A 22,661-nucleotide genomic window follows, 5' to 3' on the forward strand; every position below is an offset into this window, starting at 1 on the left:
TTCTATGAGCGCAAAACAAACATGCTTAGACACACACACACACACACACACCCTGCTGCTCCTGACGACACACTGATGTCTTAAGACACGAACCGATCGGTTTCTGAGAGAAACACTACAGTATTGATGATATTTTATATAGGGATGTTAACCGATGACCGTTTGACCCATGGTTGACCGTATCAACGTTAACCGATTAAAGTTGTCGGTTAAAAAAAGTGATCTCTAAATTAGTCTATTACAGACAGTGGACTAAACGCTTCTACAGTTAGCATCTCATTCCAGAATCTTTTTGTGTGAAGTGAACAAATCCCTCACACTCAATTTTTCATAACTCGCCTGTTTGTACTTAATAAACCAATAAAAACATTTGGTCACGGCGTTTGACACTCGAAACACTGGAGGTTAGAGCCGGGGCAGACGACCGTATGAAGCGTCATTCCGCATAAGATGGGCTTACATTCAGAAGTATATTACATCTGCATTACAGCGGAAACACATAAGGTGTTGATCGTCTTTCTTTATTATTGTCAGCACTACCTCGAACTAAAGCGGCGTCTCTTCAGAGCGGTCATTTTCTTAAATCAGCCACGGCAATGATTCAGATGAGCTTCTTACGCTAGACAAACGCCTTCATTTTCAACGCGATCAGCTTGTGCCCAAACCATCTCGAAACTAATGAGCCATTGTCCTCCGATTACAAACAAGCTCCTCGGCGGCGCGTTTGCGGGACTCGTGTTTCGCGCTGTGGGGGATTTTAGAAAAGTGACGTGAGTGGAAGGGAGGCAGCGGCGCCGGGACAGAGTGTGTGTGTGTGTGTGTGTGTGTGTGTGAGCGGCAGAGAGATCATAGAGAGATGCGACAGAGTTGCGAAATTGCAGGCGCAGCAATATCATAAATACTGTTGAGTTTCTCACAGAAACCGATCGGTTCGTGTCTTAAGACATCAGTGTGTCGTCACAAGCAGCAGGGTGTGTGTGTGTGTGTGTGTGTGTGTGTGTGTTGTCTAAGCATGTTTGTTTTGCTCTCATAGAATTGTTCCCCATTCACATCATTATGACCGACACACAGCAACGGTTGAGTTAAAAATCTTCATCTGTGTTCTCCTGAAGAAACACACACACCAATGATGCCCTGGGGGTCAGCAGATCAACATCAGGCTCATTTATGGCTGAACTATCGCTTTAATAATCAATAATATGAGTGATGATACTCAACTTACCGATGTTTCCTCCCACCTCGAACAAAAACTGCCTCTGTCGTCGACTAGCGCTTCGCCCGCCGCGCCTGCAAACCACAGTGATTGGCTAACATTAGCAGAAGTCGACAAACTACACAACTCCATTACTAGAGTAACAGCACTGCTGGTCAAATATTACTACGTCACAAGTGAAAGTTGCTAAAACAGATTTTTACTGGAGTAAAAGTACAGAAGTATTTGTTTTCTAAAGTACTTCAGTATCAGAAGTAAATGTCCTTCTTTATGTCGCCGCATTATTGTATTATAGTTGTATAAATGCACATTATGCCATCATGGTTTAAGCCAGTCAGTGACGCTCCATCTGACACACTAGCAGACGACTAACTTAAACTCATTTAAATACTTGTAGAAAAGTTACAAAGCTGCTGTCACTTTAAGGCCGAATGCACGGATCCAATACACTGACACACATCTGATATTCTCACACTGTTTACTCTTCTCTTTCTCTGACGTTTACATTTTTGAACATTTTATGAGATATGCATCAAGTGCACAAGCCAAATTAACTAATCTTTAATCTTTTCAGAAAACTGAAATGTGTCTCCGGTATAACTGTGCTGAGGAACCGTCCTCTTCCATTTTGCTATAAACTGATCAGTGTTCAAAAATTGTTGTGAAACTTCACATGACGCTACACGAGTGATTATTACTGATTACCGTCTGCAAAAGAGAAGAAAAAAATCATCACTGACTTTCAAAGCTGCGACAGAAACGACTTTCCACTTCGAGGACCTTGATAGAAATGTAGTGGAGTAAAGAGGACGATATTTGTCTTTCAGATGGAGTGAAGTTAAAGTCAGAAGTTTACAGAAAAAATAATACTCCAGTAAAGCACAGAGACTCAAACAGTGAACTTCAATACAGGACTCGAGTACATGAGCTGAGGGACGGTCCAGATCTGGTCATTGGTCGGTTGAGTCATGTGACCGGTGTGTGATGAGGTCACTAACCCGTTTTCGACGTCGAAGCGTGCCATGATGTCTCTGGCCTTCATCTCGCTGTTCAGCTGAATCGCCATGGAAACCTTGGCGTGTAGTGGCGCGTGAACACGGATGACGCCGTCACGAAGATCCGTAACCTGAGGAACACGGACAGAGACTTTATTACATCATCACTACTGCTATTTTAGGTAGTTCTCGTCCTCTACGGAAGCCCGTTTACGCCACTAAATAAAAAAATTAAAAGAGTGATTGTGACTTATCTCAGAATTCTGACTTTATTTCTCAGTCAGAATTGTGACTATATCCCGCAATTGTGAGAAAAAAGTCAGAATTCTGAGATAAAAAGTCGCAATTACTCTTTTAATTTTTGGTATTTAGTGGCAGAAACGGGCTTCCATAGGTCCTCTGATTGGACAAGAACCAAAACTGGGAATGTTTACCACCAGTAGGCGGAGCCAAATTACGTCTTTAGCATCAGTGTTGGGGAAAGTTACTTTGAAAAGTAATGCATTACAATATGCGTTACTCTGTTAAAAAGTAACTGATTGTGTTACTTAGTTACTTTTTAAGAAAAGTAATGCGTTACATTACTTTTGCATTATTTTTTCCCACCTGGGCTAGGCTTGTTTATATATATATATATATATAAAGTTCTACTTTTGAGCAAATGTAAAGACCCTTTCACCCCAAAAGTAGATAATACGCCTCAGGCAACACTTACTTCCCCAATAAAAACACACACGTTTTTTTTGGATATGGTTTAACTGAATCATTAAAGGTCAGCAGCAATACATCGGTTAATAAACTGAGATTGAATGCATAAACATATTTAATTTATTTAACATTTAATTATTGGAGGTGTGCATGGTTTTCTGATTTTGTATTTCACAGATTTTATTAATTTTGAGGAATACTGAATTGTGTTTTGTTCTTCGTGCAAATGAGATTAGTAATGCACGCTAGAACTACAATAACCATCATGTTAACTCACGACTTCACACTTACGATCATTTATCTCAACATGGGGACAGAAGATGTGTCAGTCAGTCAATAAATGAGAAAACAAAGTAACTTGCGCTACTTATTTGAAAAAGTAACTCCGATATGTTGTTGTAAATTTTAAAAGTAATGCATTACTTTACTAGTTACTTGAGAAAGTAATCTGATTACGTAACTCAAGTTACTTGTAATGAGTACCCCCGACTGCTGAGCATTCCTTCAGCTGATTAGTTCAAAAACTAAAGGTGTTGAAATGATTTTAATAATAATTTTATTATATATATATATGTATATATAAAAAATGTGGATTTTTTAAATCATTATTATTTTTTGAACCACTGTCGAGTACTGCGACGTTGAGGAAATTACGCGCCATTTTCATTCAAATCATCCCAGCGCCGGTCATGTGAACGCTACGTTACTGTATTTAAAGATGTTCCTCAGCGGTCATGGCTACTATTTTATGAATTTATGACTGGACCAGGAGGATAAAAGCTGTAAAAGACGAAGGTTTCTTTCATACTCAAAACAATATTTTAGGCTACTACTGTAACAAGCCCGTGCCATCGTTGCTAGTTCTAAAGTGACTTCACGTAACGTTAACGGGGTGAAGTAATCCATCTTGAAATAATTTAAGATCCATCCGAACGGATTTGTATCGTCTGGCGTCTGTTGAGTTATCGGTCGTTATTAACACATAACGCGTTTAGATTCCACTATCGTAAACATGAGTTGGACGGACGTCGCGTGATGGCGCTCGCAGTCAAAAATATATAAGATAACGTTCAATATTTATAATATAATACAAGTAAAACCCTTATGCCACATTCGAGCGCTCACGTCAGTGCATCCGCCATCTTGGAACAGTCAATATTTCGGATGCTGTCGTCGCAGTAAAAACTGCTATATTAGAAACAATGTTTTCATAATAATGTTAACGCGATGTTTTCATAATAATGTTAACACGATGTTTTCATAATAATGTTAACACGATGTTTTCATCAGCCGAACAACTTTGAGCTCAAATATGTGCTTTCAAATACGTCCCTCTGCGATTGAGTTTAGATAGTTCAACAACACATTCGTGTTCATGGAAGTGTTTTAGCATATTTTAGATATTCTTTATAAATATTTTATTTGTACATACACACATTATATAAACAAACTTTTTATGTTTGATGCAATTAATACATTTGGCAGCACTAGTTTTTATGTTTTCCATTTCATTTTTTAAATTGTAGTTAGTAAAGTTTTTGAGTGCATTTGTGTTTTATAAATGTCTATTATGTTATTTTTTATTCAACTTATTTCACTTAAAGTGGCCTAATGTTTTATTTGAGTTAACTTTAATCCCATGAGCACTCACTTCGCTGCGGTCTCGGTCCTTCTCCATGTTCCACCTCCTCAGTAATCGGAGTTTGCTTTTCTCTGAAGTCGGCGTTTTCTTGCCCAGGGCGGCTTCGTTCATTTTTCTGACCTGAGCGATCAGGAAACACGGGACCTGTGGATGCGAATAACAGACGTGACAATCTGTGAACTGCGTCTGTTATGCTTTTTTGGTTATTGCTTTTCATAATGTAAAAGCAGGTGTTTTATGGGCCCGGATGCTCACCGTCCACAGCAGGTCCTGATGGGTAATGAGGAGACGTACGAGTTGGGCGGCCGTAATGGCTCCCTGCATCTCCTCATGCTTGGCGTTCTTCCCGCGAAAAGTGAAGAGATTTGGAGCTACAATCATGGAGACGTTCCACAAACTCATGCGGTTCTTCTCCTCGTACGCCACCACCTTTCGCAGGAACTCCAGAAGAGCCTGATAACACACACCATCAGGCTTCATATTACTACAGAAGAAATACTAACAAACTCCAAACAGGAAGTTTCGCTGGAAAGTTCAGTCGAGCTTCATTCCCTGTGAGCCGAAACCGTGACCTTGGCGTTTGAGCTCTGGGGTAAATACGTCTCGATTGCATCTGTCCTGAGTTTTCAGCTGATTTCAGCAGGAACTGATTCAGCGCTGAATCTCAACATGAGAATATGGGCACAAAACATGACGTCAAACAGGCCTGATTCTCTCTCGCGTCTCTATTCAGGCATCCTGTGAGACTGTGTGTGTGTGTGTGTGTGTGTGTGTGTGTGTGTGTGTGTGTGTGTGTGTGTGTGTCCTTGTTTATATTAAACTGTGGGGACCAAATGTCCCCATAAGGATAGTAGGACCTGAGATCACCAGCCAGCGGTCCCCACTTTTCAAAAGGCTTATAAATCACACAGGAGGAGTTTTTATGAGAAAGTAAAAATGCAGAATGTTTCCTGTGATGGGTAGGTTTAGGGGCAGTGTGTGTGTGTGTGTGTGTGTGAGAGAGAGAGAGAGAGAGAGAGAGAGAGAGAGAGGTAGGTTTAGGAGCAGGGGCAGGGGCAGTGTAGGGGGATAGAATGTACAGTTTATACGGTATGTAAACCATTACGTCTATGGAAAGTCCCCACAAAAATAGTGAACCAGACGCGTGTGTGTGTGTGTGTGTGTGTGTGTGTGTGTGTGTGTGTGTGTTTTTCATCACAGTTTCATGCCTCTCGTCCAACCGGTTCATCAACTTTACCTGAGAGCATAATTTAAATACTTCACATACACTCTCTAAACAGAGACACTGACTCGTACTGTTTCATACACTGATCAGGCATAACATTACAAACTAATATTGTGCTGACCCATCTCTGATGGACTCCTCTAGACCCCTGAAGGTGTGCTGTGGTATCTGGCATCAAGATGTTAGCAGCAGATCCTTTAAGTCCTGTAAGTTGCGAGGTGAAGCCTCGGATCGGACTTGTTTGTTCGGCTCATCCCACAGATGCTCGATTGGATTGAGATCTGGGGAATCTGGAGGCCGAGTCGACGCCTCAAACTGGTCGTTGTGCTCCTCAAACCATTCCTGAAGCATTTGTGCTTTGTGTCAGGAGCATTATCCTGCTGGAAGAGCCACAGCCACCAGAATACCGTTTCCATCAAAGGCTGAACATGGTCTCAGCAATGCTTAGGTAGGTGGAGCGTGTCAAAGGAACATCCACATGGATGGAGGACCCAAGGTTTCCCAGCAGAACATTGGCCAAAGCATCACACTGCCTCCGCCGGCTCGCCTTCTTCCCATAGTGCATCCTGGGGCCATGTGTTCCTCAGGTAAACCACACACACACACACACACACACACACACACCCGAGAACCAACAGAACCAGCATTAACTTCTGGAGCAGTTTGAGCTCCAGTAGCTGGTCTGTTTGATCGGACCCCACGGGCCAGCCTTCGCTCCCCACGGTCATCAATGAGCCTTGGCCGCCCATGACCCTGTGGCCGGTTCTCCACTGGTCCTTCCTTGGAGCACTTTTGATAGATACTGACCACTGCAGACCGGGAACAGCCCACAAGAGCTGCAGTTTTGGAGATGCTCTGACCCAGTCGTCTAGCCGTCACAATCTGGCCATTGTCAAAAATCATATTTCTCGTTTTATAATCCTTTTTGTTGTTGTAATTTTTACTTGATTCTCATGATCCTGGACAACCTGGATACTATTTCATATACGTATTAATTTATTGGCTATTGTGAGTAAAAGCTAATTCTTAAAAACACAATCTAGAAAAACAGCTGCTTTAAACGACAAATGACTGAGTTGATCATCTTCAGAAACCGTGTGAGGAGATGAACAGACCTTCAGCGTGTCTCTGTTGGCTTCAGGAAGCAGCATGATGAGAAGATGAAGAGCCTGGATCTGATGTTTGGGTGATGAGATACCTGACGGACGGACAGAGAAAGAGATGAGTGATGGGATGCACCGCAAAAAATGCTCTTCTAACTCAGTATTTTTGTCTCGTTTCTAGTCCAAACATCTAAAAATTCTTAAAACAAGAAGTATTTACTAGACAAGCAAACGTAATTGACTTGTTTTGGGGAAAAATAACTAAAAATGAAGAGAGTTTTTGCTTAAAATAAGATAAATAATCTGCCAATGGGGTAAAGGGTCCTGCACACCGTGCGATTTTTCGAAATCCTTTGTGAATGTCCCTTGTCAGACATGATCCCTGATGTAAGTCGTGTCACACTGTAAGATCTCAGTGGTTATTAATGTCAGACTGTACGATGGTCAAGGCGCGCTAAAAACGGACGCACGCAAGAAAACTCGTCTGGAGTTTTATATCATCAATGAATGACGCGTTGGCTGACGGTGAGCTGCGTTACACGCGGGACTGAAATGGAGGCTACAGAGAAATCTTTAGCGCTCATTATGGTCATAGTTTGTCTTGAAAAACCGAGATATTTGAGGGTCGTCGTAGGAGAAGTCACACTGCAGGATTGTGTGCCAAATCTTCTGACACTGCCAGAATTCGTCTGAGGTAAAATTTGATCGCAGCGCTCATTAATCGGCTGAACATGTCAAACTAACGACCGAAGACGTCAGATTTTAGCCGAGGATCAGAGGAATCTTTTAGGGCCCCACTTTATATTAGGTGGCCTTAAGTACTGTACTTGCATCAAAAAATAAGTACAATGTACTTACTGTGTTCAGATTGTACTGCAAAGCACTTCTGCTTAAATTGTGGTGGATACGGGTTGAGTTAGGCACAGGTGTAGTTTAAGGGTTGAGTTAGGCACAGGTGTAGTTTAAGGGTTGAGTTAGGCACAGGTGTAGTTTAAGGGTTGAGTTAGGCACAGGTGTAGTTTAAGGGTTGAGTTAGGCACAGGTGTAGTTTAAGGGTTGAGTTAGGCACAGGTGTAGTTTAAGGGTTGAGTTAGGGACAGGTGTAGTTTAAGGGTTGAGTTAGGCACAGGTGTAGTTTAAGGGTTGAGTTAGGCACAGGTGTAGTTTAAGGGTTGAGTTAGGCACAGGTGTAGTTTAAGGGTTGAGTTAGGGACAGGTGTAGTTTAAGGGTTGAGTTAAGCACAGGTGTAGTTTAAGGGTTGAGTTAGGGACAGGTGTAGTTTAAGGGTTGAGTTAAGCACAGGTGTAGTTTAAGGGTTGAGTTAGGCACAGGTGTAGTTTAAGGGTTGAGTTAGGCACAGGTGTAGTTTAAGGGTTGAGTTAGGCACAGGTGTAGTTTAAGGGTTGAGTTAGGCACAGGTGTAGTTTAAGGGTTGAGTTAGGGACAGGTGTAGTTTAAGGGTTGAGTTAGGCACAGGTGTAGTTTAAGGGTTGAGTTAGGCACAGGTGTAGTTTAAGGGTTGAGTTAGGCACAGGTGTAGTTTAAGGGTTGAGTTAGGGACAGGTGTAGTTTAAGGGTTGAGTTAAGCACAGGTGTAGTTTAAGGGTTGAGTTAGGCACAGGTGTAGTTTAAGGGTTGAGTTAGGCACAGGTGTAGTTTAAGGGTTGAGTTAGGCACAGGTGTAGTTTAAGGGTTGAGTTAGGCACAGGTGTAGTTTAAGGGTTGAGTTAGGGACAGGTGTAGTTTAAGGGTTGAGTTAGGCACAGGTGTAGTTTAAGGGTTGAGTTAGGCACAGGTGTAGTTTAAGGGTTGAGTTAGGCACAGGTGTAGTTTAAGGGTTGAGTTAGGGACAGGTGTAGTTTAAGGGTTGAGTTAGGCACAGGTGTAGTTTAAGGGTTGAGTTAGGCACAGGTGTAGTTTAAGGGTTGAGTTAGGCACAGGTGTAGTTTAAGGGTTGAGTTAGGCACAGGTGTAGTTTAAGGGTTGAGTTAGGCACAGGTGTAGTTTAAGGGTTGAGTTAAGCACAGGTGTAGTTTAAGGGTTGAGTTAGGCACAGGTGTAGTTTAAGGGTTGAGTTAGGCACAGGTGTAGTTTAAGGGTTGAGTTAGGCACAGGTGTAGTTTAAGGGTTGAGTTAGGCACAGGTGTAGTTTAAGGGTTGAGTTAGGGACAGGTGTAGTTTAAGGGTTGAGTTAGGCACAGGTGTAGTTTAAGGGTTGAGTTAGGCACAGGTGTAGTTTAAGGGTTGAGTTAGGCACAGGTGTAGTTTAAGGGTTGAGTTAGGGACAGGTGTAGTTTAAGGGTTGAGTTAAGCACAGGTGTAGTTTAAGGGTTGAGTTAGGGACAGGTGTAGTTTAAGGGTTGAGTTAGGGACTGGTGTAGTTTAAGGGTTGAGTTAGGGACAGGTGTAGTTTAAGGGTTGAGTTAGGGACTGGTGTAGTTTAAGGGTTGAGTTAGGGACAGGTGTAGTTTAAGGGTTGAGTTAGGCACAGGTGTAGTTTAAGGGTTGAGTTAGGCACAGGTGTAGTTTAAGGGTTGAGTTAGGCACAGGTGTAGTTTAAGGGTTGAGTTAGGCACAGGTGTAGTTTAAGGGTTGAGTTAGGGACAGGTGTAGTTTAAGGGTTGAGTTAGGCACAGGTGTAGTTTAAGGGTTGAGTTAGGGACAGGTGTAGTTTAAGGGTTGAGTTAGGCACAGGTGTAGTTTAAGGGTTGAGTTAGGGACAGGTGTAGTTTAAGGGTTGAGTTAGGCACAGGTGTAGTTTAAGGGTTGAGTTAGGGACAGGTGTAGTTTAAGGGTTGAGTTAGGCACAGGTGTAGTTTAAGGGTTGAGTTAGGGATAGGTGTAGTTTAAGGGTTGAGTTAGGCACAGGTGTAGTTTAAGGGTTGAGTTAGGCACAGGTGTAGTTTAAGGGTTGAGTTAGGCACAGGTGTAGTTTAAGGGTTGAGTTAGGCACAGGTGTAGTTTAAGGGTTGAGTTAAGCACAGGTGTAGTTTAAGGGTTGAGTTAGGCACAGGTGTAGTTTAAGGGTTGAGTTAGGCACAGGTGTAGTTTAAGGGTTGAGTTAGGCACAGGTGTAGTTTAAGGGTTGAGTTAAGCACAGGTGTAGTTTAAGGGTTGAGTTAGGCACAGGTGTAGTTTAAGGGTTGAGTTAGGCACAGGTGTAGTTTAAGGGTTGAGTTAGGCACAGGTGTAGTTTAAGGGTTGAGTTAGGCACAGGTGTAGTTTAAGGGTTGAGTTAGGCACAGGTGTAGTTTAAGGGTTGAGTTAGGCACAGGTGTAGTTTAAGGGTTGAGTTAGGCACAGGTGTAGTTTAAGGGTTGAGTTAGGCACAGGTGTAGTTTAAGGGTTGAGTTAGGCACAGGTGTAGTTTAAGGGTTGAGTTAGGCACAGGTGTAGTTTAAGGGTTGAGTTAGGCACAGGTGTAGTTTAAGGGTTGAGTTAGGCACAGGTGTAGTTTAAGGGTTGAGTTAGGCACAGGTGTAGTTTAAGGGTTGAGTTAGGCACAGGTGTAGTTTAAGGGTTGAGTTAAGCACAGGTGTAGTTTAAGGGTTGAGTTAGGCACAGGTGTAGTTTAAGGGTTGAGTTAGGCACAGGTGTAGTTTAAGGGTTGAGTTAGGGACAGGTGTAGTTTAAGGGTTGAGTTAGGCACAGGTGTAGTTTAAGGGTTGAGTTAGGCACAGGTGTAGTTTAAGGGTTGAGTTAGGCACAGGTGTAGTTTAAGGGTTGAGTTAGGGACAGGTGTAGTTTAAGGGTTGAGTTAGGCACAGGTGTAGTTTAAGGGTAGGGTGAGGTGTAAGGGAAGTGCCAACTGTGTAATTACAAATGTAACTACAGAAATTAATTACAGACGTAATGCAGTATGCAGGTATTTTTTAAATGTAAGTACAATGTAAAAACATGTATGTGCACAATAAGTGCATTGTATCAAATTAGTAATTAAAATGTTAGTACGTAGTAGTTAAGGCCACCTAATATAAAGTGGGTCCTCTTTTAGGATTTGCTAAATTTGTCTCAGACGGCCAAATCGCAGTGTGGAGCCGAAATAATCTTAATTCAAACAGAAACAAGATTATTACCCCATTGGCAGATTATTTTGCTTATTTTAATCAAAAACTCTTAATTTTGAGTTATCTCTTCCCAAAACCAGACAACAATTTTTAATTGTCTAGTAAACACTTCTTGTTTTAAGAAGTTGTAGATGTTTAGACCAGAAACAAGACAAAAATACTGAGTAAGAAAAGCATTTTTTTGCAGTGATGGTCGCATGTGGGTGTTCAGACTCACTCTGAGCGGCTGTGAAAGCCGGCAGGTGTTGTTGGGTCAGCAGAGGATAAGGCAGCTCGCGGATGAACATCTTCAACAAACCCGCCGCGTCGTTCTGGCGGACCTCCTCCCAGTCGAAGCGATCCTCGTAGAACTTCAACTCCAGCTCCTGACGCAGGTGCTGTGGAGGACATCACAATACACAGTCAGGAGCTCCACTAAACAACACTGAGGTCTGCTGAATTAAAGCTGGGATCAGTGGGAGAAATCCAGGTCAGATGGTTTACGGATGCGTCACTGGGCCACAATACTGGAGCGGGCCGGGTTGATCTGGAATGTGGATGGAATATTTACCTTCACTCTGGATGCTGATCCCGGAACCCTGAGGATTCCCTCCGTCTGTAACCCCGTCTGCTCCAGTTTAGACAACAGCTGAAAACACAAGCACAATCGTTATCACACAAACACACATGCTGGGTATTAACATGCTTTCTGGACTTTTACTACAGTAACACCATGTTTTCCAAACTTTTACTACAGTAACATGTTTTCCAAACTTTTACTACAGTAACACCATGTTTTCCCAACTTTTACTACAGTTACACCATGTTTTTCAAACTTGTACTACAGTAACACCATGTTTTCCAGACTTTTACTACAGTAACACCATGTTTTTCAAACTTGTACTACAGTAACACCATGTTTTCCAAACTTTTACTACAGTAACACCATGTTTTCCAAACTTTTACTACAGTAACACCATGTTTTCCCGACTTTTACTACAGTAACACCATGTTTTCCCGACTTTTACTACAGTAACACCATGTTTTCCAAACTTTTACTACAGTAACACCATGTTTTCCCGACTTTTACTACAGTAACACCATGTTTTCCAAACTTTTACTACAGTAACACCATGTTTTCCCGACTTTTACTACAGTAACACCATGTTTTCCCGACTTTTACTACAGTAACAACGTGTTTTCCCGACTTTTACTACAGTAACACCGTGTTTTCCCGACTTTTAGTACAGTAACACCATGTTTTCCCGACTTTTACTACAGTAACACCATGTTTTCCAAACTTTTACTACAGTAACACCATGTTTTCCCGACTTTTACTACAGTAACACCATGTTTTCCAAACTTTTACTACAGTAACACCATGTTTTCCCGACTTTTACTACAGTAACACCATGTTTTCCCGACTTTTACTAAAGTAACAACATGTTTTCCGGACTTTTACTACAGTAACAACATGTTTTCCCGACTTTTACTACAGTAACACCATGTTTTCCCGACTTTTACTAAAGTAACAACATGTTTTCCGGACTTTTACTACAGTAACAACATGTTTTCCCGACTTTTACTACAGTAACAACATGTTTTCCAGACTTTTACTACAGTAACATGTTTTCCGGACTTTTACTACAGTAACATGTTTTCCGGACTTTTACTACAGTAACATGTTTTCCGGACTTTTACTACAGTAACACCATGTTTTCCAAACTTGTACTACAGTAACACCATGTTTTCCAAACTTTTACTACAGTAAAACCATGTTTTCCAAACTTTTACTACAGTAACACCATGTTTTCCAAACTTTTACTACAGTAACACCATGTTTTCCCGACTTTTACTACAGTAACACCATGTTTTCCAAACTGTTACTACAGTAACACCATGTTTTCACATCTTTTACTACAGTAACACCATGTTTTCCAAACTTTTACTACAGTAACACCATGTTTTCCAAACTTTTACTACAGTAACACCATGTTTTCCCGACTTTTACTACAGTAACACCATGTTTTCCAAACTTTTACTACAGTAACACCATGTTTTCCAGACTTTTACTACAGTAACACCATGTTTTCCAGACTTTTACTACAGTAACACCATGTTTTCCAGACTTTTACTACAGTAACACCATGTTTTCCCGACTTTTACTACAGTAACATGTTTTCCGGACTTTTACTACAGTAACATGTTTTCCGGACTTTTACTACAGTAACATGTTTTCCGGACTTTTACTACAGTAACATGTTTTCCGGACTTTTACTACAGTAACATGTTTTCCGGACTTTTACTAAAGTAACAACATGTTTTCCGGACTTTTACTAAAGTAACAGCATGTTTTCCGGACTTTACTAAAGTAACAACATGTTTTCCGGACTTTTACTAAAGTAACAACATGTTTTCCGGACTTTTACTACAGTAACATGTTTTCCGGACTTTTACTACAGTAACATGTTTTCCGGACTTTTACTACAGTAACATGTTTTCCGGACTTTTACTAAAGTAACAACATGTTTTCCGGACTTTTACTACAGTAACAACATGTTTTCCAGACTTTTACTACAGTAACAACATGTTTTCCGTAACAACCTGTTTTCTACAATAAAATCTTGTTTTTTGTAGGCATTTACTATGGAAACAGCACAGTGTTCTTTGAAACCGGTTGGAGTAGCTTGCAAAGAGTGTGTGTGTGTGCTGTTGTTTTCTGGCTGAGATGATTGAGATTCCAGCTCATTGAGACACACACACACACACACACACACACACACACACACACACAGAGTCTGTATCAGTCACTGATAAGCGCGTCAGGACTCCTCAGCTGTCTGTGCTGGATCTCCACCCGTATCTTCCCTTCAGGTCTCCAGTTGCTCAACACAAACACTGACAGAGTTGCAATGCGGGAAGAATCCCCAAACCCGAGCAGATTCACGGCCTCTATTTAAATCCAGTTTCCTCACTAAATCTCTCAAGCGCCTGAAGGGCTTCCAGTGAAACAATAAACGGCCTCCCTCATTCCACTTAAAAACAGAAACATCGAGGTCAAGACAGCCGTGTAAAACAAACCAGAGCACTTCTGGTCACCGCCTTTGTTTTTAGGAAAAGAGAGACGAGCGTGGGCCGCCAGGTCAGGTTAATGTGAGATAGCGAGCCTCGGATCCGTTCAAGGGAGGGAGACTGCAAAAAATGCTTTTCTCACTCAGTATTTTTGTCTTGTTTCTAGTCCAAACGTCTAAAAATTCTTAAAACAAGAAGCATTTACTAGACAAGACTTGTTTTGGGGAAAAATAACTCCAAATGAAGAGAGTTTTTGCTTAAAATAAGATAAATAATCTGCCAATGGGGTGAGAAAAATAATCTTGTTTTCTGTTTGAATTAAGATTATTTCTCTCACCCCATTGCCAGATTATTTATCTTATTTTAAGCAAAAACTCTCTTCATTTAGAGTTATTTTCCCCAAAACAAGACAATTTTTACTCATCTAGTAAATGTTTCTTAATGTAAGAATTTTTAGATATTTAGACTAAAAACAAAACAAAAATATTAAGTAAGAAAAGCATTTTTTGCAGTGATGCTGCCTTGAAACTTTCCAGAAAAGCCCTCACAATCTCGATCACAACATTCAAGCGTTTCTAAGAACGGAAGAGGGAAAGAAAAGCCACGTACCTTCCTGAACACCAGAGGAACTCTAGAGCCGGGGTATCTCTTCTGGTCGTTTTCCAGCAGAGTAGCCAGAGGAACGCCGAATATCCCGCTGTCTGTGGGAAGGAAAACTTAAAGGGTTAGTTCAGCCATAAATGTAAATTGTGTGATTAATTCCTCCTGTGGTTGGTCAGACCTCCGCTCATCTTCACACACAGATGAAGATATTAGTGTTGAAATCCGATGGCTCAGAAAGGCCTTCATTGACACCAATGTCATTTCCTCTCTCAAGACCCATAAAGGCACTAAAGACGTCGTTACAAAGCCCATCTCACTACAGCGGCTCTACAATCATTGATGAAGAGGCCAGAATAGAGTTAGTGCGCAAAAACACTAAATAACGACTTATATAATGATGGCCGATTTCAGAACAAAGCTTCGAACCGTTATGAGTCAGTGAATCGATTCATGATTCGGACCGTTATGAGTCAGTGAATCGATTCATGATTCGGATCTCCAAAGTCACGTGATTTCCATAGACAGTAAAAGAAATGGACAGAGCGACCCCATTAACTTCAACGGCGGAAATAAGTCAATTAGAAGCATCACTTCCTGATGGCGGAGCGAACTGCGCCGGCTCAGACTGAGCTTGAGGACGTAGTGTGTGTGTGTGTGTGTGTGTGAGGACGTAGATGTGACGTGAGCCTCCTGTCTGACAGCTGTAGGTCTTCTAGTAGTTGTGGAAAGTGAAATCTGAATCACGTTGTTTAAATGTTTTCTCCCGTTGCTTTTGGCTCACTATGGGCTTCTCCTCATTCTTCCCCCTTGACTTTATCAGACTTTATGTCTCCACGTCCCCCCGACGGTCTCATAGACAGTAAAGATTGCCTGCGAGCGTCTCCTCAGGTCTATACGGTAATTTCTCAACTGTGCGACAGAGTCGCGTTGGTTTTGACGCAATCGTTAGCCTATTTTTACAAAAACAGCTTCTGCGGGGCGATAGTGTAAGATACAAGGTAACGGAGCCTTTTATGCATTGTCGTGTTTCTTTAGAAATAAACAATGGACAAATGGAGTCTTTAAACGCCTCAGATGTAAAGTGATTCACTGTCAAAGTGACGCAGAAATGAATGGGAGTCAATGGGATGCTAACAGCAGGTGATGACTCAGGAACTCTATTCTGGCCTCTTCATCAATGATTGTAGAGCCGCTGTAGTGAGATGGGCTTTGTAACGACGTCTTTAGTAGGGCCCTATAAAATCCGTTTTATTTTTTCCCAAATTCCGTTTTTTCCATTTTAATTTTTGGGAATTCAGGTTTTTTTTACCCTTTACTGTTATTTTAGTCAAAAAAGAATGTGCTTTTAATGTTAATATAATAGAACATAAAATAAAAAATAAGAATGACCTTAAATTTATTGAGGTAACAAACATCACATTTACTTTTTAGGACAAATACTGCACTTCAAATATTAATGGTTATTAGCTTTAAACTTTCTGGTAAAATAAATTATAATAGTTTATATAAGTTAAAATGAAAGTGCTCCATTTGCTTTTTCTTTCAAGTAATTTTTTTTTAAAATAACTTAAAAAATTAAAAAGAATCATCTTTTACATACAGTACTATTAAGTAAAACATTTAAAGCTGAAAATGAACCTGAAAAAAATAACATTTCACCATGAAATAATGTAGTGAAATGTTCTGTGTTTAACAATCACCATTATGATATCCAGAGAATAAGAATAAAATACACGAAAACACAACACTGCCAGAAGTTTTTTCCCAACTTCAAAGGCCCTTTAAATGATTCAAACTAGAGGCTTATCTTAAATTTAAGGTTACTTTTATCATGTAAACTACCCATATACAGCATGTTATCTGCATGTGTTTGGAACAGAGGGGAACACGGTCGCATTTGCAGCAGATTAGTGCCTTTATGGGTCTTGAGAGAGGAAATGACATTGGTGTCAATGAAGGCCTTTCTGAGCCATCGGATTTCAACACTAATATCTTCATCTGTGTGTGAAGATGAGCGGAGGTCTGACGGCTGGCCAACCACAGGAGGAATTAATCACACTATTTACATTACTGGCGGAACTAACGCTTTAACAGCCTGTTTTACACAGATTGTGAGTCTGGATGTGACTGAGACGCACCTCGAGCTTTACTGCGCACCACACGGTTCCTCTTCATCTCGATGCCCAAGATGTCGTAGAAAGTTGTGAGCTCGATTAGAGAAATATAGCCAATCTTCCTGATGTCCTCGGACGACAGATCGCTCACTCGCGTCACACCCTGTCTGGGCTTCACCATCTGAAAACACTGAAGACCAGACCACAAACCTCATTACACCGCAGCATCTCATCTGACCTCGCTGTCCAGGGAAGATGCTTTCAGTAAATGGAGCATTTTTGTTTCAAGCTACAGAACGGTAAACACTGCCGGTAAAAGGCGCATAATAGAGACCCCATGAGATGATCAGAAAAATGCTCTTCTTAGCTAGTTTTTGTGTCTTGTTTCCAGTCTAAATATCTAAATATTCTTAAATCAAGAAGCATTTACTACATCAGTAAAACGACATAAGATATTTTTGCTTGTTTTGTTAAAAATAAAATAATTTTTAAAATGAAAACAGGCAAAATGATCTGCCAACGGGGTGAGAAAAATATTCTTATTTCTGTTTGGAAACAAGAAACAAGATTTCAATCAGAAATCAGATTATTTTTCTCACCCCATTGGCAGATCATTTTGCCTGTTTTAAGCAAAAACTCACTTCATTATGATTTTATTTTCAACAAAACAAGACAAATATCTTATGTCGCTTTACTGATCTAGTAAATGCATCTTGATTTAAGAATATTTAGATATTTAGACTGGAAACGAGACAAAATGACTGAGTAAGAAGAGCATTTTTTGCAGTGAACGTCGTTTGGGCCTGATATACATGTTTGGGCTCAGTCATTAATGCTTTTATTCAGCAAGGAAGCATTAAGTTGATCAAAAGTGACAGTAAAGACATTTATAATGTTACAAAATATATTTTTTTTAAATAAAGGCAGTTCTTTTGAACTTTCTATACATCAAAGATAAATAAACATTATAAAAAAAGTTTTCGACATTAATGACACCATGTTTTCCGGACTTTTACTACAGTAAAACCATTTTTTCCTAAATTTTACCAAACACCATCCAGTGACACTACAGTTGTTACTACAGTAACACCATGTTTTCCAAACTTTTACTACAGTATCACCATGTTTTTCGAACTTTTACTACAGTCACACCATGTTTTCTGAACTTTTACTACATTAACACCATGTTTTCCAAACCATGTTTTTCGAACTTTTACTACAGTCACACCATGTTTTCCAAACTTTTACTACAGTAACACCATGTTTTCCAGACTTTTACTACATTAACACCATGTTTTCCAGACTTTTACTACATTAACACCATGTTTTCCAGACTTTTACTACAGTAACACCATGTTTTCCAGACTTTTACTACAGTAACACCATGTTTTCCAGACTTTTACTACAGTAACACCATGTTTTCCAAACTTTTACTACAGTAACACCATGTTTTCCAAACTTTTACTACAGTAACACCATGTTTTCCAGACTTTTACTACAGTAACACCATGTTTTCCAGACTTTTACTACAGTAACACCATGTTTTCCAGACTTTTACTACAGTAACACCATGTTTTCCAAACTTTTACTACAGTAACACCATGTTTTCCAGACTTTTACTACAGTAACACCATGTTTTCCAGACTTTTACTACATTAACACCATGTTTTCCAGACTTTTACTACATTAACACCATGTTTTCCAGACTTTTACTACAGTAACACCATGTTTTCCAGACTTTTACTACAGTAACACCATGTTTTCCCGACTTTTACTACAGTAACATGTTTTCCAAACTTTTACTACAGTAACACCATGTTTTCCAAACTTTTACTACAGTAACACCATGTTTTCCAGACTTTTACTACAGTAGCATGTTTTCCAAACTTTTACTACAGTAACATCATGTTTTCCAGACTTTTACTACAGTAACACCATGTTTTCCAAACTTTTACTACAGTAACACCATGTTTTCACATCTTTTACTACAGTAACACCATGTTTTCCAGACTTACTACAGTAACACCATGTTTTCCAAACTTTTACTACAGTAACACCATGTTTTCCCGACTTTTACTACAGTAACATGTTTTCCAAACTTTTACTACAGTAACACCATGTTTTCCAAACTTTTACTACAGTAACACCATGTTTTCCAGACTTTTACTACAGTAGCATGTTTTCCAAACTTTTACTACAGTAACATCATGTTTTCCAGACTTTTACTACAGTAACACCATGTTTTCCAGACTTTTACTACAGTAACACCATGTTTTCACATCTTTTACTACAGTAACACCATGTTTTCCAGACTTACTACAGTAACACCATGTTTTCCAAACTTTTACTACAGTAACACCATGTTTTCTAGACTTTTACTACAGTAACACCATGTTTTCACATCTTTTACAACAGTAACACCATGTTTTCCAGACTTACTACAGTAACACCATGTTTTCCAGACTTTTACTACAGTAACACCATGTTTTCCAGACTTTTACTACAGTAACACCATGTTTTCACATCTTGTACTACAGTAACACCATGTTTTCCAGACTTACTACAGTAACACCATGTTTTCCAAACTTTTACTACAGTAACACCATGTTTTCCAGACTTTTACTACAGCAACATGTTTTCCAAACTTTTACTACAGTAACACCATGTTTTCCAGACTTTTACTACAGTAACACCATGTTTTCCAGACTTTTACTACAGTAACACCATGTTTTCCAGACTTTTACTACAGTAACACCATGTTTTCCAGACTTTTACTACAGTAACACCATGTTTTCCAAACCATGTTTTCCAGACTTTTACTACAGTAACACCATGTTTTCCAAAATTTTACTACAGTAACACCATGTTTTCCCGACTTTTACTACAGTAACACCATGTTTTCCAAACTTTTACTACAGTAACACCATGTTTTCCAGACTTTTACTACAGTAACACCATGTTTTCCAAACCATGTTTTCCAGACTTTTACTACAGTAACACCATGTTTTCCAAAATTTTACTACAGTCACACCATGTTTTCCAAACCATGTTTTCCAAACTTTTACTACAGTAACACCATGTTTTCCAAACTTTTACTACAGTAACACCATGTTTTCCAAACCATGTTTTCCCAAACTTTTACTACAGTAACACCATGTTTTCCAAACTTTTACTACAGTAACACCATGTTTTCCAGACTTTTACTACAGTAACACCATGTTTTCCAGACTTTTACTACAGTAACACCATGTTTTCCAAACTTTTACTACAGTAACACCATGTTTTCCAAACTTTTACTACAGTAACACCATGTTTTCCAAACCATGTTTTTCGAACTTTTACTACAGTAACACCATGTTTTATTGACATTTACTACAGTAAAAGCCACTCACACCAAATATAAGGTTAACTATGTTAGCATTTAATATCGTTATTATCGTTATTAATAAAAGCTCACATCCTCTGTCACTGCTCGTTAAACCAGGATTGATTCTGGTTGGCTCAAATGTAATGTCTAGAATCAGGATCGTTCCCACAGTATATAAGGCCCATGAGAGATGAAACGCACCGATAAATCCCTGTCGTCTCTCCGGATCCTCCTGCAATCTTGGCATTCGCGGCCCTTCCGATGCGCTCGCGCTCCTTCTGAATATGGCACGTCAAACGATAATGCGATGGGCTCTGAAGCGCTTGAGCCATTACTGTCCGACGGAGTGAAGATCGCACAGGCTGGAGGAACTGGAGACACAAAACATGAGATCATTACAAAACTAAACCACATTACGCCTCACCAAGGCCTCGTTTAATCCTGATATTTACATCAACACTGCAAAAAATGCTCTTCTTACTCAGTATTTTTGTCTTGTTTCCAGTCAAAATATCTAACAATTCTTACATTAAGAAACATTTACTAGACAAAATAAATACATGCATGTAATCTAAAGGAGCGTTGTCTGACCTTTAGGAGGATTCCACTGAGGCAGTTTGGGAGCTATCTGTCCGTTTGGAGAAATGGGAGGCGTCAGTTCCGACTGTAAGAGAACACAATGATCATCACACACGGATCCCGGAAGAGGTAAACATGTTCCAGTCGGATAAAATAACACATAATCAAGAACTGAGATAGGCCTTTCTACAGCACTTTAGAAAGGACATCACACACATGTCAGCAGGTGTGTGTGTGTGTGTGCTTGTTTTTGTGACATATGAGGACCCAAATGTGTATAATGCCATGGGTATGACACAGGTATTACAGGAGAGGGTGAAATATGAGGACATTACCCATGGCCCCACTTTACAAAAGGCTTATAAATCACACAGGAGGAGTTTTTATGAGAAAGTAAAAATGCAGAATGTTTCCTGTGATGGGTAGGTTTAGTGTGTGTGTGTGTGTGTGTGTGTGTGTGTGTGTGTGTGTGTGTGTGTGTGTGTGTGTGTGTGTGTGTAATATAGAGGATGTCCTGCTGAACACTGGACTTTTGTTGCACTATTTCGGTCCTTCATCTCTGAGATATTTCAGCTGTCAGAGCAGCTGACCGTGAATCACAACTGATTCACCCTCCAAACACACGTCTGCTATCTGTCTATGTGTGTGTGTGTGTGTGTGTGTCTGTCTATTAGGGATGCCACATTTCTCAATATAACATTGAACAGTTCGGTACGACATCCACGGTTCAAAACACCCTTGTGAATTGCACTTTTTTCGGTTTTGCATTTAAAGTGGATTTCTTTTGCCCCTTTTTTAAGATGTGACTCTGATGTCCCGAGAGTGTGTGTGTGAATTTCCGCTCATCAGATCATGTTTTACAGCATGTTAAAATTGCCATTTTTTGGGGGGTGAGCAAAAAGTTTTTGTGTGTCCCTTTAAATGCAAATCAGATGCTGCTCCCCGCCCCCTTTCAGAAAGAGGGCGGAGCTTCAAGAGCTCGTGCTCAGTTCGGACCGGACTCGGACGATAATGCCCACAGAGCCGGAGAATACCGTCTGGTTACCAAAATTCATCAAAATATCTTCTTCAGTGTTCAACAGAAGAAATGAATACAGGTTTGGAACAATAGAGTGAGTGAATAGTGAAAATATAAATTTTGAGGTGAACTGTCACTTTAAGACCTGCACGCATCTATACAGACACGCATCTGATTTTACCTTCACTTTATAACCAACGGAGTTATTATAAACCTATTTGAAAGTCCTGTTTGACGGGCTTCGAGCACGCTCAGAAAAGCTCATATTTAACCGGCAAGGCTTTAAAACATGCAAATAATGAACTTTCATGATGGTGAATAATAAATCGCCTCATCGGGTATTTTATTTATATCAGCGAGTAGACTCGCACACACACAAACCGAGACAATTCAGAGTGAAATAAAATGTGCGGAAATTAATTCATTATATTAATTGAAGGAGACATATTATGACAATCTGATTTTGTGATGTATAAGTGTTATAATCGTATCCCCAGTGCATCTACCAGACCAGTAAACGTGAAATAAAGATCAACCCCGTGTCTTTTATTTCTCTGTAAGCCTTCCTCTCAAGCCTGTGAAGAAACGCTCCAGATTTCTCTCCTCTTCTAATGTAGGAAGGGGACATATTATAATATCACCGCCCCTTAATCTGCATAAATCGCTCTTTATAATGCTTTATCGAAGTTGTTTTACGGATATAACGTTTATTAAGCACCGCTGAAAAGGCATAAGGTCTGTATACATTTGTTTTCTGCACTGCAAAAAATGCTATTCTTCCTCAGTATTTTTGTCTTGTTTCTAGTCAAAATATCTAACAATTCTTACATTAAGAAACATTTACTAGACAAGCAAAAGTAATTGTCTTGTTTTGGGGAAAAATAACTCAAAATGAAGAGAGTTTTTGCTTAAAATAAGATAAATAATCTGCCAATGGGGTGAGAAAAATAATCTTGTTTTCTGTTTGAATTAAGA

At 39.9% G+C, this 22,661-nt stretch overlaps 1 protein-coding gene across 6 annotated transcripts in view; it reads right to left on the bottom strand.

Moving 5' to 3' along the window:
* The window catches only part of arhgap28 (Rho GTPase activating protein 28), a 53,857-nt gene that overhangs the window by 812 nt on the left and 30,384 nt on the right, over positions 1-22,661 (bottom strand). For all 6 annotated transcript variants that reach the window (XM_067435282.1, XM_067435286.1, XM_067435285.1 and 3 more), the window contains exons 4-14: positions 20,681-20,753; positions 20,291-20,460; positions 16,747-16,912; positions 14,615-14,706; positions 11,505-11,582; positions 11,172-11,331; positions 6,899-6,981; positions 4,814-5,011; positions 4,568-4,702; positions 2,212-2,339; positions 1,223-1,287 (exon numbers count right to left, since the gene is read on the bottom strand). In XM_067435282.1, coding sequence (XP_067291383.1) covers positions 1,223-1,287; positions 2,212-2,339; positions 4,568-4,702; positions 4,814-5,011; positions 6,899-6,981; positions 11,172-11,331; positions 11,505-11,582; positions 14,615-14,706; positions 16,747-16,912; positions 20,291-20,460; positions 20,681-20,753 — 1,348 coding nt within the window. The remainder of the gene's footprint in view (positions 1-1,222; positions 1,288-2,211; positions 2,340-4,567; positions 4,703-4,813; positions 5,012-6,898; positions 6,982-11,171; positions 11,332-11,504; positions 11,583-14,614; positions 14,707-16,746; positions 16,913-20,290; positions 20,461-20,680; positions 20,754-22,661) is intronic.

This window comes from Pseudorasbora parva, chromosome 24 (assembly GCF_024679245.1).
Source record: "Pseudorasbora parva isolate DD20220531a chromosome 24, ASM2467924v1, whole genome shotgun sequence".
In the NCBI taxonomy this organism is placed as follows: domain Eukaryota; kingdom Metazoa; phylum Chordata; class Actinopteri; order Cypriniformes; family Gobionidae; genus Pseudorasbora; species Pseudorasbora parva.